Raw genomic sequence first — 17,094 nt, forward strand, 5'->3', positions numbered from 1 at the left:
CATTTAGAACGAATTAAGTTCAAGTATTGAGTCTCCATTGTATATATATATATATATATATATATATATATATATATATATATATATATATATATATATATATATATATATATATATATATATATATATATACAAATTATGACTTTTGTTAAAATCAAAGTTCATTGGTTTTAGTTATGGCATCCATCACATCTAATGCTCTCCAGAACATCAGCCAGGTTAACCAAACTCCCCACTGTGGCACTCCAACCACAACAGTAACCTAGTAAACACCTTAAACTCATGAGCCTGAGCGAGACTCAATCTGCTGACCTTAGCAATGCTACCAGGCTAGCATGTTGCCACTATAATAGCCAGAGGCTTTTGTGGCACCATGTTTCAACATTCCGATAATGGGATTTAAATATGGTGAGACAGGTGCAGGAATTCCGTGCCCAACAGTTTTGTCACTTGTACCACAACCAGGGAGTCTGTGGTGGAGCGGGCTAGTGTGGTACCATGGCCAAGCCTCAACTTTTGTACCCCCCTGACACTGCCTGCTTATAAAAGTCACCAAATTTATTTAGTTATAAATTAAGAGAAAATGCCAGCAGTTTACATTATATAGGCTTGTTTTCTCAAATGCATATTTGAAGTACTCTGTTTAGATACTAAGGAACTGAAATATGAGATATTGTAAGTCAAGTTGGCACTAAAGTGAGGACACTGCTAGACAGGCAATTCTCATGCCCAAAGCATCTTCATATTAAACTGATTTTGCACTCCATTATAGGCAATGGATCCTCACGTATCAGTAGCTCAGAAGTAAGAATTACAGTAATTTAGGAAAAAAGTTGCTGAGCATTTATTTATTAGAAATTTAACTCAAATCATACTAACATGTAAATTAAATAGAAATCTGATTTTAATGATTAGACCTATGAAATAACTTGATTCTTGTCAGCTTGTTCATGGCAGATAGATAAAAACTTTCATTTTCCTTATATTTTAAGATTTTCTGAACAGTATTCTCTTTTGTTCTTGCTCTCATCCAGGCAAGGTGTGTAATGATTCAGCACAGATGTATATCCCAAATGATATGTCAAATGAAACCTGTGTCAACTGGAATCAGTACTACACTGACTGCAGACCAGGGGACAAGAATCCATTTCAGGGAGCAATATCCTTTGATAATATTGGTTTAGCATGGGTCGCTATATTCTTGGTAAGTAAGAAATGATGATACAGTCTTTATTGTATTACTGCATATATTTTTCCCTTAGTAAACTTGCACTAGTGTGTTTTTATCAATGAAAATTTCTTCTACAGGTGATAAGTTTGGAAGGTTGGACAGACATCATGTATTATGTTCAAGATGCTCATTCCTTTTGGGATTGGATATATTTTGTTCTTCTCATTGTGGTAAGCAATATATATATATATATATATATATATATATATATATATATATATATATATATATATATATATATATATATATATATATATATATATATATATATATATATATATATATGTGTGTGTGTGTGTGTGTGTGTGTGTGTGTGTGTGTGTGTGTGTGTGTGTGTGTGTGTGTGTGTGTATTTACCTAGTTGTAGTTTTACAGGGCCTGGGCTTTATGCTCATGTGGCCCCATCTCCATATCTACACTTATCCAATCTTACTTTAAAAGTGTGCACACTCATTGCAGACACTACTTCTTCATCTAAACTGTTCCACGTCTCAATACATCTCTGCGGGAAACTATATTTTTTAATATCTCTCAGACATCTTCCTTTTCTCAGCTTTTTACTATGCGATCTTGTGCTTCGGATGTCATATTCTTCTCTCAGGATCAGTTTCTCATTATCCACTTGGTCCATTCCGTTGATCAATTTATAAACTTGTATCAGGTCTCCTCTCTCCTTCTTTGTTCCAGGGTTGGTAGATCCATAGCCTTTAGTCTCTCCTCATATGTCATCCCTTCAAATTCTGGAACCATTCTTGTAGCTATTTTTGTAGCCTCTCCAATTTCCTTATGTGTTTCTTTTTATGAGGGGTCCACACTACTCCTGCATATTCAAATCTGGGTCTTATTATAGTACTTATCAATTTCTTCATCATTTCTTTGTCCATGTAGTGAAATGCTACTCCAATATTCCTTAGCAAATTATATGTTTCTCTAAAAATTCTATCAATATGGCTTACTGGTTGATTGTTTTCTTCCATCTTCATCTCACTCCTAAGTCCTTTTCCTTTTTACTTTCTCCAGTTCTACTCCATCTCCCATCTTATAGATTCCCACAGGTCATCTTTCACTCTTTCCCATTTCCATGACATGGCTTTTGTTCACATTGAATTCCATTTCCCACTTCTTACTCCATTCCCAGATCTTATTTAGGTCTTCTTGCAGTATTTCACAATCCTCCTTTTGCTTTATAACTCTGCACAGTTTTGTATCATCCACAAACAAATTTATGTAGCTGTTCACTCCTTCTGGCATGTCGTTAATATAAATGAGGAAAAGTATTGGTGCCAATACTGACCCCTGTGGCACTCCGCTTTCTACTGCTCTCCACTTGGACTTCATATCTTTAACTACCATCCTTATTTCTCTCCCCCTCAAATAATTTTCTATCCATCTCAATGTGCTTCCTTTTAAGCCACCTTTCTCCTCTAACTTCCACAGTAATCTTGCATGTGGCACTTTGTGTGTGTGTGTGTGTGTGTGTGTGTGTGTGTGTGTGTGTGTGTGTGTGTGTGTGTGTGTGTGTGTGTGTGTGTGTGTGTGTGTGTATTTACCTAGTTGTAGTTTTACAGGGCCTAGCCTTTACACTCATGTGGCCCCGTCTCCATATCTACACTTATCCAATTTTTCTTTAAGACTATGCACACTCGTTGCTGACACCACTTCTTCATTCAAACTGTTTCAAGTCTCAACACATCTTTGCGGGAAATTATATTTTTTAACATCTCTCAGACATCTTCCCTTCCTCAGTTTTTTACTATGCGATCTTGTGCTTTGAATGTCATATTCTTCTCTCAGGATCAGTTTCTCATTATCCACTTTATCCATTCTGTTGATCAATTTATAAACTTTTATCAGATCCCCTCTCTCCCTTCTCTGTTCCAGGGTTGGTAGATCCATAATCTTTAGTCTCTCTTCATATGTCACCCCTTCAAATTCTGGAACCATTCTTGTAGCCATTTTTTGTAGTCTCTCCAACTTCCTTATGTGTTTCTTTTTATGGGGGGTCCACACAACTCCTGCATATTCCAATCTGGGTCTTATTATAGTAGTTATCAATTTCCTCATCATTTCTTTGTCCATGTAGTGAAACACTAATCCAATTATCCCTTAGCAAATTATGTCTTTCTGAAAATTCTATCTATATGTCTCACCAGTTGACTGTTTTCTTCCATTGTCACCACCAAGTCCTTTTCCATGTGTGTATGTGTGTGTATGTGTGTTCTCATTCTGGTAAGCAATATATATATGTATATATATATATATATATATATATATATATATATATATATATATATATATATATATATATATATATATATATATATATATATATATATGATAAATAATATGTACTGTATATGATTGCTCTAAAACATTATGCTGATAATGTCATTAATTCAACTTGTAAAACATCACACTATGCAAACGCTAACAAAATTCTTACTCTTCCAAGATTGGTTCATTCTTCATGATCAACTTGTGCCTGGTCGTCATTGCTACTCAGTTCTCTGAGACAAAGAAACGAGAAATGGAGCGCATGAAGATGGAGCGTGCCCGATTTCAATCCACAAGCACCCTAGCATCAGGCTCCACTGCAGAACCTAATTCCTGCTATGCTGAAATCATTAAGTACATTGCTCACCTTTGGCGACGTGGGAAACGCAAGTTATTTATGCATTACCGTCAGTTTCGCAGAAGAAACCGCTCAGATCATCCAAAACAGTTGAGTCTCAAAAAGCAGCGCCGCCGCCGTCAGTATGAGGCTGCCCAGAGTGCCCTCATCAGCCGAGAGAGTGGATGTACAACTGGGGTTCCTGGCACTATTGTGGCACTACCTCCTTCTGGTCCTGGGGCTATGGGGCATGGTGGTGCCCTAACTATCATGAATAACATAGCCCCAGCCTCACCCCAGCTACTGTCACCTCCAGAAGTTCGTGAAGTCCAGGATGATGGGCGAGCTACTAGTGCTCCTTGCTCTGGCACTGAGCATTCTGATGGGGATCAACAAGTCTCACCCCACCGGCCAGTTATCCTCAAAATTTCTAGTGGAGATGGAAGTGAGTTAGTACCCCCTTCTCCAGGCACCCAAGGCATCTGTACACCACGCCAACGGCGCCGTAGCTCAGTCATGTTTAGCGATGTTGTGCTACTGCATGGCCATCAAGGAGAAACAGCTACCAAGAATGTATGTCACAGTGAGAAGACAACACAAACAGATGATGAACCTATAGATCCTGCATACTTCCGAGAACCTCTGCCTCCATCACCTCACACCCCAGTCCCTCCTGCTTTGATGCCTTCCCTTCTATCTCCTCCAGTATTACCTTTCAAAAAGAGCAAATCCCCATTGCATTCTGTCTCTCGCACACCCTCTTATAATGGCTCAACAGGCAAGGGCTCCCTGACCTGTGGTGAGCTGCTGGCTCTAAGTGGTGCTCTTTCTGCTGCCCTGCCTACACATCTTGGCATAGACTCCCACTCCGTCCACACTCTCTACTCTTCCTTGGCCAAAGGTGTGAAGCATTTCTCTGCCCCAACACTCTTCTTCTCAGGGGACCAAGCTCCAGCAGGATTCTTGGGTTACTATTCAGCCTCGGACTCATGTGACTCAGGATCAGACAGGAGTGACGATGAGTGGAGGGAGCAGGAGCGGCGCCCACCTTCTGGATTAAGTAAAATTTGCTCTAAAATCCAGTCATATACCAAGAAGTTAGTGGAGCATCGGTACTTTCAGCGAGGCATTCTGGTTGCAATCCTAATCAACACTCTTAGCATGGGAATTGAATACCACAACCAGGTTAGCAGAAACTTACCTTTTACAAACTATTACCCTTCTTACATTTTTATAATGAATAAGAGTGTCAGTTAAAGATAGAGTTTAGTGAATATTGATGAGGGAGAGTAGAATCTGATAATTTGCAGTGATGATACTGCAGATGACAGGACTGGTAGGTGATTTATATGAGAGATTTAGACAACTAGTGGATGGGTGTGGAAGAGTGTATGGGTTGAGGAAGCCAAGAAAGGAATTTCTTGTTAGGAGACCAATAAATGAAATAACATTTGATGCTGTTTTTAACTACAAATAGGAGTAGAATAAAGAAAGAGAGCAATTTATTTCTTGAAGTGTCTTATTACTTCTCTTAAGTTGTAGGCAGAGGGAAATAAAGATGTAAGAAGAGAGTTTCGTAGGGGAAATAATAGTAAACTCATGCACACATCCTACAAGATGGATAGGATAGTGATTACAGTAAGTAGAAAGTCTTGTAAAGTGCAGCTGTAGGATGGGAAGTCATGCAGCTAGCAACTTAAGAAACAGGCCTAACCATGAAAATAAAAGTAAAAGATAGTAAGAAATGCAAAATTGTGGCATTGAGTAGGCAAATCAAAGAGAAGAGAAAGGGAATCAAAGAAAGAAGTATTGAAAAGCATGAGGATGATAGATGGGAAGAGGAGAATAAGTTGGTTAGGTAAGTAATTTCCATAAATATATATAGGGTAGCATATTGCTGTGGATGAAGGAATGGATGTAAAGATAAATAATCAAATGAATGGGGCAAGAAAGGTATAGGAAGGAATAGAGTTACACTTGTATATTATTTGGAATTTATATATTAAAAAGGTTTTGCTAGGTTGTAGTGGTACTGGCAGATTAGATAGCATCCAGATCCTTTCTTGTGTAATTTTACTGTTCCATTGCAGGTCATACCCACATACATTCAGATATCTTAATTTGAATGCAGTTTATTTATTATGTATTTTTTTTCTTTTTTCTTTTTTTTTTTTTTTTTTTTTTTTTTTTTTGTGAGTAGATACTTTCTAGATCTGTCTTCCATCCCATTGTTATAACTTGCACATGATTTGCAGAGGAATTCCTTTCAGCTTGTGAGGGTTGTTTTTCCTTAGCGTAAAGTGTCCTGACATAACCCTATCCCTGAAGGAGTTATTAGTGTTTGAGGTTTAGGATATAGGGTGTATATGTAATTATTTTATAGGGTTGATTATTTCAAATTAGTTGATCAGTAATGTTTATTCATTTTAGCTTATTTTTTAACATATAGCATTTATAGAAGGAAATGTAGAAATAAGTCATTGGGTATAATGATATGTAAATATACATCTTTCAGAAATAGAAGGTTTACATTATGGGCTTATAAATTGATTTTGTATATTTGATATTTGTTTATCTTCAAAACTTATGACATGCCTTTACTTTCTATTTCCTATCAGCCAGACATACTGACCGTCATTGTTGAGACAAGCAACTACATATTTTCTGCTGTGTTTGCTGTGGAGATGCTCCTAAAAATCATGGCAGAGGGGCCTTTTGGCTATATCAGCAATGGTTATAATGTTTTTGATGGAATCATTGTTGTATTAAGGTAAATAGCTTGAAATATGTATGTAGAATACAATGCATTTTATTCTGAGTATATATTTAGTGTCAGTTTTTATCAATAACTCTTGTAATGGTTGGTTCTTACAGTGTGGTGGAAATGTATCAGAGCTACTCCAGCACCACACAGATGGTGGACCAGCAGGCAGGACAGGGCTCTGGTTTGTCAGTTCTCCGTACATTTAGGCTGCTGCGTATTCTCAAGTTGGTGCGCTTCATGCCTCAGCTGCGGCGCCAACTGTTTGTTATGCTGCGCACAATGGACAATGTTGCCATCTTTTTTTCTCTTCTAATTCTTTTTATATTCATATTCAGGTGAGTTGTTCAGTCTTTTGCTATACATATAACATGAATTTATTGCTAATACTCTTGAACCTCAAAATTCTGTTGAGTTAGTATATTTAAAAATTGCTGGATATACATTTGGATGTTGTGATCATTTTGACTGATATGATACAGATTACTGCAGTCCGTGTTATTATCAAATATGAATCCAAAATAGCTTTTCATTCAACATAATTTCATCTGGTGAAAAGATTGAGTGATTCCAAGTTATAGCAGTCATACTGGACAGTAGTTCTTGAGTTTTCATATTCCATGTTTCTGCCATTGGATATGTTTATCAAGATAATGGTTTGAATATGAATTTTTTTTTTTTTTTTTTTTTTTTTTTTTCCTATTGATTATCTGGATTCAGAGGCATTCATTATAGTCAGGCAAACCAAGCATTTGCTTGGGGTCCCCAACTTGCCCAAGAAAGCAAGGCCCCTGCAACTTTCAACTGATTTGACACAGTCAGTTACTGCACACAGCTGTGCTGTGACGAGGTGTAGACCTCATGAATTTGGCTGCCTGAAATACCCTGAAGGGATCCCCTGAATCAAACCTGCTGCTTTCCTACTCACATGTCCTGAGGGCTCCATACAAGTTTTTGTTTGAGGCCCCTGAGGAATGCCACTGTCTGGTTTTCACCAACCTCCACTACCATCATGTGGGAGTACTTTTCTTGTCAATAGTGTTTTACATATCAGTACTTATCATTGTATGTAAGTATAACATGAACTGCATGTACTTGATTTAATTATTACCCAAAGCTATTAGAAAAACAAACTATTCAGGATTTTGAGGTTTGATTACAATAATCAGATATCTAATGTTAATTTAATGATTTGAAATTTATATTCCTCTTACAGAGAAGAAGATTTCTATTTAGATTTCATTATATTTTGAAATTAGTGACAAACAGAAGTAAAAGGTTTTTAGGCTTCTTTCTTGCCATGTGCAGAATCCAGATTGAGAGAAGTGTTCTGACCATGGAAAATTTGATGATCTTGAGAAGAGTATGCATAGGTTTTTTAGATTCCTATTCACTAAAATCAATATAGTTTTTCTGTATTGGATTTGATAGTGTTGAACTAAGGATAATTACTAATGTCTGAAATTTAACAAACTTTATATTTTCAGGTTTCTTTTCTTTCTTTTTCTACCCTGTTTTATTTTCTGTAGAAATTTATTGCTACAAAAGAGAAAATGGAAAGTAATAAAAAACACCATAGTGAACTTTTGTGACCTGCTATATGTAGACTATCATACAGCACTAACCAATAATTTCAATTAGTCATCATCTGGTCCCTTAGTTACTCCCCTTAGCCTCTTGTCATGGTAGTGGAGTGAGCTGCTTGCTGCACCACGACTTATTAGGACTGGAGGCACTTAATGTCTTACTCCCTCTGTCTGGTGACCCTTCATGGTGGCCTTCTCATCTCCTGTGACCTGTGCTGACCACCTTAATTTATTGACACACCGATTAAGGCTGGTGTACATGATGATTTTCTTCAAACTATGTCCACAAATTTTGCTTTCCTCTTGTAGAATGTCATGATATCTAATACAAAGCTTTGATAAATATGAAGGAATTGTGACCAAATCATGGGCTTTGAAGAAGTACCCAAAGTTGTGATAAAAAATGGGATTGTTTATAAAAATGAAATGCCTCAAATTCAGCCTTTGAAAATAGCAAAGTTGATGGAAAAGTTTAAGGATATTTTATCATGTCTAGTCTCTTTGTTCTAGTGACCTCTTTGATCTAAGTGTTTTAGGTAGATGGGTTCATTCTATATCTTTATGAGACCCCTTATCTTATCATAAACCTTTTAGGGATCCTGTTTTTTTTTTTTTATTATTTTTTTTTTTTTATTTTTTATTTATTTTTTTTTTTTTTACTTAGAAGTGATGTTATACTGTACTGCTGAACATTATTTTTAATCTATTATTCCCATTCATACACAGCAAAGTGTAACTTGAAGCAGTTTTGAGGTTATCACTTATTAGATTTACAGTTATTAAAGAACATATCAGTGAAATAAGTAACTTTCTCTGGTGTATATTGTGTTCTTTTCAAGCAGTTAGTGGCTCAGCATATGACTATAATGAACATGTCCTTGTGCAAGGAAGAGAAGAAGTGGGCAAAAGGAAAGAGTGTAAGAAGAGAAAGAAGGAAACTAGAGAATGAAATTAATGAATTAAAGTGTTTGTGATATACTATTCACGTAAACAAATGTGTTTTCCTAGTTGTAGTGCACAAAATTCAACATACACTCATGTTCTGTCTTTGCATCTATTATATTTAACTTACTATCTTGAAGTCATGGATATTCTTAACTCATTCTCTTTTTTTTACTTATTTCAAATCTCAATTCTGTCTCTTTAACTATTGTTTTCTGATTTACTTAAAAACATGAATATTCCTTATCATTCTGTCTTTTTCCAGTCATTTCGGTAGAAGTCATGCATTTTGTAGTTTTTTTTTCATTGTTATTCCTTCACCTGCTGTCAAGAAATTCTCTACTTCATGTTCATCAAGAATTCTATTCATTCTCTCTTTTACTTTACTCATTTATGGAAAGTAACCTAGCCAAAAAGAAATTAATTAAATGAAATTAAGGATAAAAGCTGCCATTCCATCTTGATGTGAGCTAACTCACCATGTGTCAGCTGTCGTGCTATCAACAACTATATCTATCCATTTGAAAATTTGAAATATCATGGTATTGCAAATGCTTCAGTTGGATTTATTTATCTCATCCTTGAAACACCATTCAGAGTATGTATATTATAGCTCATCTATTTTCAAGCTGTTACCATTTCTTTTCCTGATTGAAGTGTTTGCTAGTATTTCTTGGTTTCTTGGTTGCTTCATATATATATATATATATATATATATATATATATATATATATATATATATATATATATATATATATATATATATATATATATATATATATATACATGTATATACAATTTATATACAGGAAACCTCACTTAAGTCTGACCTGAATAAGCTGAAAATTGGATAAGTCAGACACTTTTTGGATCTTTTTTATTTTTTAGCCCGAGTGCACAAGTGCACTGGTTGGCAATATTTGCGCTTTGATTGAGTAATTTTTAAGCTACTTAGCTTATATACTAGCTAAAATATCCCTGGTAGCTGTACATCCTCCTTGTCCTTTGAAGAATTGTTCAAGCCATTAGAGATGCGAAATCAGTGTTTACACAGCTGCCTTAATGAACTGCATACCTTGATTGGTCTTTCATGAATTTGATCCTTGCCTCCTTCTGTATAGATAAGGACTACATAAGTCAGTAGAGGTAGAGGAGTTTCTATATGTAAGGCAGCTGACCTACAAACTCCTTGTGTTCCCTTATTCTTTTAATTAGTTTCACTGATTCTAATTGTGAGTACTTATTCTATAATACAAAAAGAAATAGCTTTGTACTTTTACTGTAGATTGTAGTAAAGGGATAATGATGAAATTTCCAAATACCTAGAAATATTTTTATCATTACCTCGGGCTAAAATGTGTGAGTTGGCTTTATTTTAAACACATGATCTTCTTTCTTTTTTATTTCTTATCCTTTTCTATGTTTCCACTCCAACCACAGTTGTTGTATCTATACAAATTTTCTAATTGAATTCTGAAATATTTTCTAAACAGTTTGAAAATTCAACATTTTAACTTCTTTGGGTATAGTTTTCTATACCTCAAATATAAACATTTTGAGTTGAGTTTTGAGTTGTTTTATAGATGCCCTGATTTAGATAATATTTCACTGATCATTTTTCTTTAATTTTCTTTCTTTTTTCTTTCTTTTTTCTTTCTTTCTCATAAGAAGGACCTCAAAAAGGTTGCTGTTGTTCATTTCAAGTTTTCTGATATGCTCCAGGTCATGGATTTATTACTTTTTTGTCAAAGATTTGCTAAACCTTAAACCTAATACTACTTACAGCATGGACTCTCCAAGTTTATTGCATATTTCCTTGTAAGCTCGATCATAAGTAGTCTGCTATTTTTGCAACCCAGAATTTCTTAGATTTAAGCTCAGCTATATATACATGGTTACTAAGACAACACCATACTTTTTACACAGCTTCCTCACTAACCTAAGTCCATTTGTTATTGGACTTTGTCAGCTGTTGCTGCAGTGTGCTATAAAAAAAATGGTTATGTCAGTCAGCTCCTTTATTATTAGAATGTAGGGAAACTTTGAGACTATAACAGCTTTCAGAAGCCAGTTGATAGATGTTTCTAGACCAAGGCTTTTATGTTGCAATTGCTGAATTCTCATGAATTTCAAGCTCTGAGAGAGAGAGAGAGAGAGAGAGAGAGAGAGAGAGAGAGAGAGAGAGAGACTTGTGGAGGAGTTACTGTAAGTAGTCATCACCTATCTCTACTAAAAGAAAGTAGATAGACATAAATCAAAGTGAGTCAGCTAGGTAAGCCATCAGTGCATTAGATTTAGATTATCAGTTTTGAATTAATGTTATATAAACCATGCAAAGTTTGAAGAATAGAGCCTCATGTAGTATTAACTTTGAATAAAGAATTGGAATAAGAATTCAATGGAAAGATTTTCAAAAATTAATGAATTAGTATTTTCTTTCTTTCAGGATATTTAATGTATTTATAGAATTTTTCCTACTTTTATATGTATAGTCAGCCACCAGCACAGCAGATGCACATAACATGTAGGCTTAGTGGTTCTTTTCTCCCTTGCCTGGCTCCCCTAACCTGCTCACAGTTTCACCAAGATGTTGTGGAAATTCCATGAGTTTATTTTGTTCTGAGATAATAATTTGTGTATGTATGTAGTGAATCTGGTTATATCCTTAAGGTTTTACATAATTTGATTTCTGAAGCAGGATTTAGTAAACTCTCTGATCAAGATCTTTAGGTAAGACAGAATTTTACTGCATAACAAATAGCTTCTTTATTTACCATACACTATAAGAGTATTTACAACTATGATTTTTCTACATACTGAATATGTTCTACATATACAGAAAAAAATAATAAATATATAAATAAAAAAATAATAAAAAAAGCATATGTATCATAAATAATGCCATGTTATCAATATTTATAAAACGCATTGGTATTTTCCACTAAATTTTGCAGTTTGACTCTCACTGTATTCATACTTAATTTGCAACTATCTGAATGATGTATTTCATAATTAATAATGTAGAAAGGAAACCCCTGACAAAGGGAAAGACAATATAACATCTTCTGGAGCTCCTAGCTGGAAATTACCATTTTCTGGAAAATTCTTTGGAAAATCTCATATCAAAAGGTATCAGAAGAGTTTACTGTTCATTTCCTGTTTTCATACTTATCTATTTTGATCATTTGCTTTTGATTTGTAAAAAAAAAAAAAAACCATTTATTTATTTTATTTTTTGTTTATTTATTCATTTATTTTATTTATTTATTTATTATTTTTTTTCAGTTGTCTATTTACTTATTTTTGTTTATTGTTTAAGTATGGCTGAGTTGTGGTTCACTCATTTTTCCTCTCTTTCTAGTATACTGGGCATGAATCTTTTCGGTTGCAAATTCTGCAAACAGAATGAGGACAATTCAACCTCTTGTGACCGCAAGAACTTTGACAGTCTGTTATGGGCCAGCATAACAGTGTTCCAGGTATTGCCTTTGTGTGAGAGTGCAGTACGGTTGTGATCTGTCTGCCCAAGAGAAGGTTGTGTTCATGTGTGTGAAGGACAGTGTCTCTGCATGCTGTCTCTTTAGAGCCAGCTGGCCAAATTATCATACCTATTAAAAAGTTTTATTGATGACTGCTTGTTGTTGACTATATATAATAGTGATACTTTAGGATTTTTTTTTTTTTTATTGTCGTTAACAGCATAATAAAATTTGAATAAAAAGTAAATCTATCCCATGTTCTTGAATCAAGATTACCAAGATGTGCACTTGAAATTCACCCCATTATAAAATATTCTTAAATAACCAGTCATTTTCATTGTGGAAACTTGTCATTGAAATCAGATTTACCAGAAATTGCAAAATTTAAGAAAAGCATATCTTTTTGTTCACTGAATAGAGGTTTCTTAATTACAATCAGGAAAGAAATTAGATATATAGAAAATTATTCATATCTTTATGCTTTCTACATTTCTAAATAATTAGATGGTGTGCAGTGAATATTAAGAGCTATTAATCTTTATTTATGAAACTGCACATCAGAAACCTAAGGAGCACTTAAGTGGTCAGCAGCAATCAGTGCATCATTGCTTTTGGGTCGCCATGAAAACATCTTGGTAGATGCTATGAGTGAGAGGTTGTAGATGGTCGCCATAAAAATCTCCAGCCCAAGGTAAAGATGACCTCCTTGTAAGCCGAACTTGGATTGAAGGACTCAGCAAGTATTTTGCGAGTGTGTAAACACCAACCCACAGACTTCAGGTGTGTACTGTGTCACAATTACCTGGACGCCTCGCTTGAGCATCACTCTTTGCACTTGGTCACCTGTTTGGGGATGCCCGCACGATTACCTTGCTTTAGAGTCTTGGTGGCTTGCATATGTTGGTGCAGTACCTGTCAGACAGCTGCAAGTAGTTGCATCCCTCTATTGCTCATATTTACTCACTTTTTTCTGTAGGGATAAATATGATTAAAAGTATACAAATACCATAAAAATGCAGTCTCGTGAAGGGTTTTGAGTAACAAGCTTCTTGGACGTTACATGTTATTATTTACTTTTGTTTCAAAATTTGTTTGATTTAATTGTAAGAAAAAATAATTTTGCTTCAAACTCAGAGAACTTAGCACAGCCAAATACTGCTGTGGCTAGTTCAACAAGATAAATTATGATTGAATGGATATTAACCTCGTTATGAAAACCTCACATACATATATACTACATATAGTACATATGTGTATTTACATTTCAGTTTTCACATTATGCTTTTTGCTTTGTATATTATGGAGAATTGTTATTCTTTACAACCATGAGTGATTTGTGCTTTGCCAGTGATTGCTAGGCAGCATTTATGATTGATGTAATAATAATTTACATGGATTGCAAGATCAGCTTTCAAAATTTGATTCTTTTATTATTGTATAGTTTTATGTACATTTGTACTTAAAAAAAGACATCATTTGATTAATTTCAATATTTAATGTGGATGGAAACTGCTGAATTGATGTGAAGACAAAAATTTACCAGTGGCAACAGCCGACAGTTAATGATGTTGCTTCACTACAGCTTAATAAGGCCATTGTTATCAGCTATAACACGAAAATTATCAGAAAACTTTGATATATGCAGCTACAATCAGCTTAGCTTTTGCTGCCAGATTTTCTTTTAAATGGTCAGTCTTGTTTTGCCTGGTATTCTGTCATTGATCTGTCATGCTTAGTGTAGAAGATAGTTGTGGGAATGGAGATCTTTTATGTAAAATGTATTCAGTCATGACAATGACTGTAATGAATTAAGAGATGCAAGAGTTGAAAATGTTGAAGTCTGAAATTCAGAGACTGAGAGATAATGATGATAGTAGGATATACTAAGGATAATGAGTTATATCTGGAGGACTGGCCTTTCTTTGGGAATTCCATCAAATTATGCTTGTTTTGCCAAAGAGTTATGGCAAAATCTTGCTTTTGACATACCTAGGTAACAGTACATATATTGAAATTTCTTAAGATATAATCATCTCAGCTATTTAGAAACCACAGGTAATGGTGAAGAATCGAGCATGTTACTCTGTTATTTTGTGGGATGTAAATCTATTCAATGAGGTCAAAGCAGAACAGAGTAAATCCCACACCAATATGTACTTGTGAAAATCAAATTATTTTACCTCATAATTTTAAGAAAAAGTATATGCTTCTCAGTGGATCGGATTACTCATCTAGCATGGACTTAGACCTTGTGAGAATGTGAAAATAACCTATTTTTTATCATTATGACACACTACAAAATGATCGTCATGCATTCAGTAATGCTTAAGTTGCTTATATATGATGAGTTCAATGAACTTGGACACTGAAAAACAGCATTTTTTTTTATTTATTTATTTTATTTTATTTATTTATTTATTTTTTTTTTCTTTTAAGTTTTCTCATAAATATGATATGGATTGTATAGTTACTCACAGGTAATGTCACACATTTGTTTATAATTATCAACTGTGGCTTGAATTATACAAAACATATACTGTGCTTCATTTCAATGATGAGTATTGTTTATTTAAAGTCTTGATGTACCAATAGAAAAAATATATAGTGTGGTGTACGCTGTTCTTTGGTACATGGTATAGCCTACATCCATTTTCTTATACAGAACCATCTTGAAATAATTCTCACTTATTGAATGTAGGAACAAAGTGAACATAAGGGAACTTTTTTACACACACACACATACACACACACACACACACACACACACACACACACTGTTGAACCCCATATTTGATATTGTGGAAACCTCCATACGAACAGGATTAGTCCCGAAAGAGTGGAAAAGAGCTGATATTGTGCCTATATATAAGAATGGTAGTAGAATGGAACCGTTAAATTACAGACCAGTATCGTTGACTAGTATATTGTGCAAGGTATGTAAAGAAGTAATTAAAGCCAAGTGGAGTGAGTATCTAGAAAGTGAAAACATTCTGAGTGAAAGGCAGTTTGGTTTCAGAAAAGGAAGATTGTGTGTATCCAATTATGTTTTTATTCAAGAGTGACTGACATACTACAACATAGAGAGGGATGGGTGGATGCTATTTACCTGGACTCGAGAAAGGCCTTTGATAAAGTGCCACACAATAGACTGATGTGGAAACTAAAGAAAATTGGAGGAGTAAGTGATAAACTAGCAAAATGGATGGAAAATTAATTAGTGGGAAGAGAAATGCGAACAGTGGTGAAGGGAAGGAAGTCCGAGTGGAAGAAGGTAACCAGTGGAGTTCCACAAGGGTCAGTGCTTGGTCCCATCATGTTTTTGATTTATGTTAATGATATGCCAGTAGGAATAGACAGTTACATGAATATGTTCGCGAACGATACCAAAATTATGAGGAGAGTAAAGAATGTGGAAGATTGTAACAAGCTACAGGAAGATCTTGATAAAATATATGAGTGGAGTAAAGAATGGCAGATGGAATTCAATATAAACAAGAGCCATGTTATGAAAATGGGAAGAAGTAGATACAGACCAAACAGGGATTACAGGCTGGGTGATGAGAAAATTGAAGAGACCAATGAGGAGAAAGACTTAGGAGTAATATGGCTCTCATGTCTGGGGGGGATCCACACACACAGCTTTACTAAACAGGGTGGAATCTAAAGCTTTTCGTCTTATCAACTCTTCTCCTCTAACTGACTGTCTTGATTCTTCAAGTCACCGCCGCAATGTTGCATCTTTATCTGTCTTCTACCGCTGTTTTCATGCTGTCTGCTCTTCTGAACTTGCTAACTGCATGCCTTCCCCCCTCCTGCGGCCTCGCTGCACAAGACTCTCTACTTCTTCTCATCCCTATTCTGTCCATCTTCCTAATGCAAGAGTTAACCAGTATCTTCACTCCTTCATTCCCTACACTGGTAAACTCTGGAACTCTCTACCTGTGTCTGTATTTCCACCTGCCTATGACTTAAACTCTTTCAAAAGAGGAGTGTCAAGACACCTCTTACGTTAACTGGACCCTCCTTTTAGATTTTTTTGTTTTTTCTCTTTATACTATTCCTCTTAACAGGGCCTGGCAACCAGCGGGATTTTTTTTTTTCCAACTTTGTTTTCCCTTGGCCAGTGCCCTTGTAATGTAAAAAAAAAAAAAAAAAAAAAAAAAAAAAAAAACCATGCAAAACACTTTGTCACCGGAGAAACATATTAACAAGATATTTGGGAAAACATATAACATGCTTCAAAATATTGGCCTTACATTCCATTACCTAGATGAAGGAATGATGAAGAAGATATTATGCACCTTAATAAGACCGCAGTTAGAATATGCAGCTTGCTTCTGGTCACCGCATATGAAGAAAAATGTGAAGAAGGTGGAAATGGTACAGAGGCTGGGAGTTAGACTATGAGGCTGGGAGTTAGACTATGAGGAAAGACTGAGGAAACTGGGGCTGACCACATTAGAAGAGAGAAGAACAAGAGGAGA

General features: G+C 35.1%; 1 protein-coding gene across 20 annotated transcripts in view; it reads left to right on the forward strand.

Moving 5' to 3' along the window:
- LOC123517066 (voltage-dependent T-type calcium channel subunit alpha-1I-like) overlaps positions 1-17,094 on the forward strand; it is a 467,781-nt gene that overhangs the window by 337,832 nt on the left and 112,855 nt on the right. For 17 of the 20 annotated variants that reach the window (XM_045276903.1, XM_045276894.1, XM_045276898.1 and 14 more), the window contains 5 exons: positions 1,035-1,204; positions 1,309-1,401; positions 3,684-5,027; positions 6,461-6,612; positions 6,717-6,941. In XM_045276903.1, the coding sequence (XP_045132838.1) occupies positions 1,035-1,204; positions 1,309-1,401; positions 3,684-5,027; positions 6,461-6,612; positions 6,717-6,941 (1,984 nt within the window). Of the gene's footprint in view, positions 1-1,034; positions 1,205-1,308; positions 1,402-3,683; positions 5,028-6,460; positions 6,613-6,716; positions 6,942-12,492; positions 12,611-17,094 lie in introns of all 20 variants that reach the window. The other 3 variants (XM_045276900.1, XM_045276915.1, XM_045276904.1) reach the window with 1 other exon arrangement.

The sequence above is a fragment of the Portunus trituberculatus genome, chromosome 41 (assembly GCF_017591435.1).
Source record: "Portunus trituberculatus isolate SZX2019 chromosome 41, ASM1759143v1, whole genome shotgun sequence".
In the NCBI taxonomy this organism is placed as follows: domain Eukaryota; kingdom Metazoa; phylum Arthropoda; class Malacostraca; order Decapoda; family Portunidae; genus Portunus; species Portunus trituberculatus.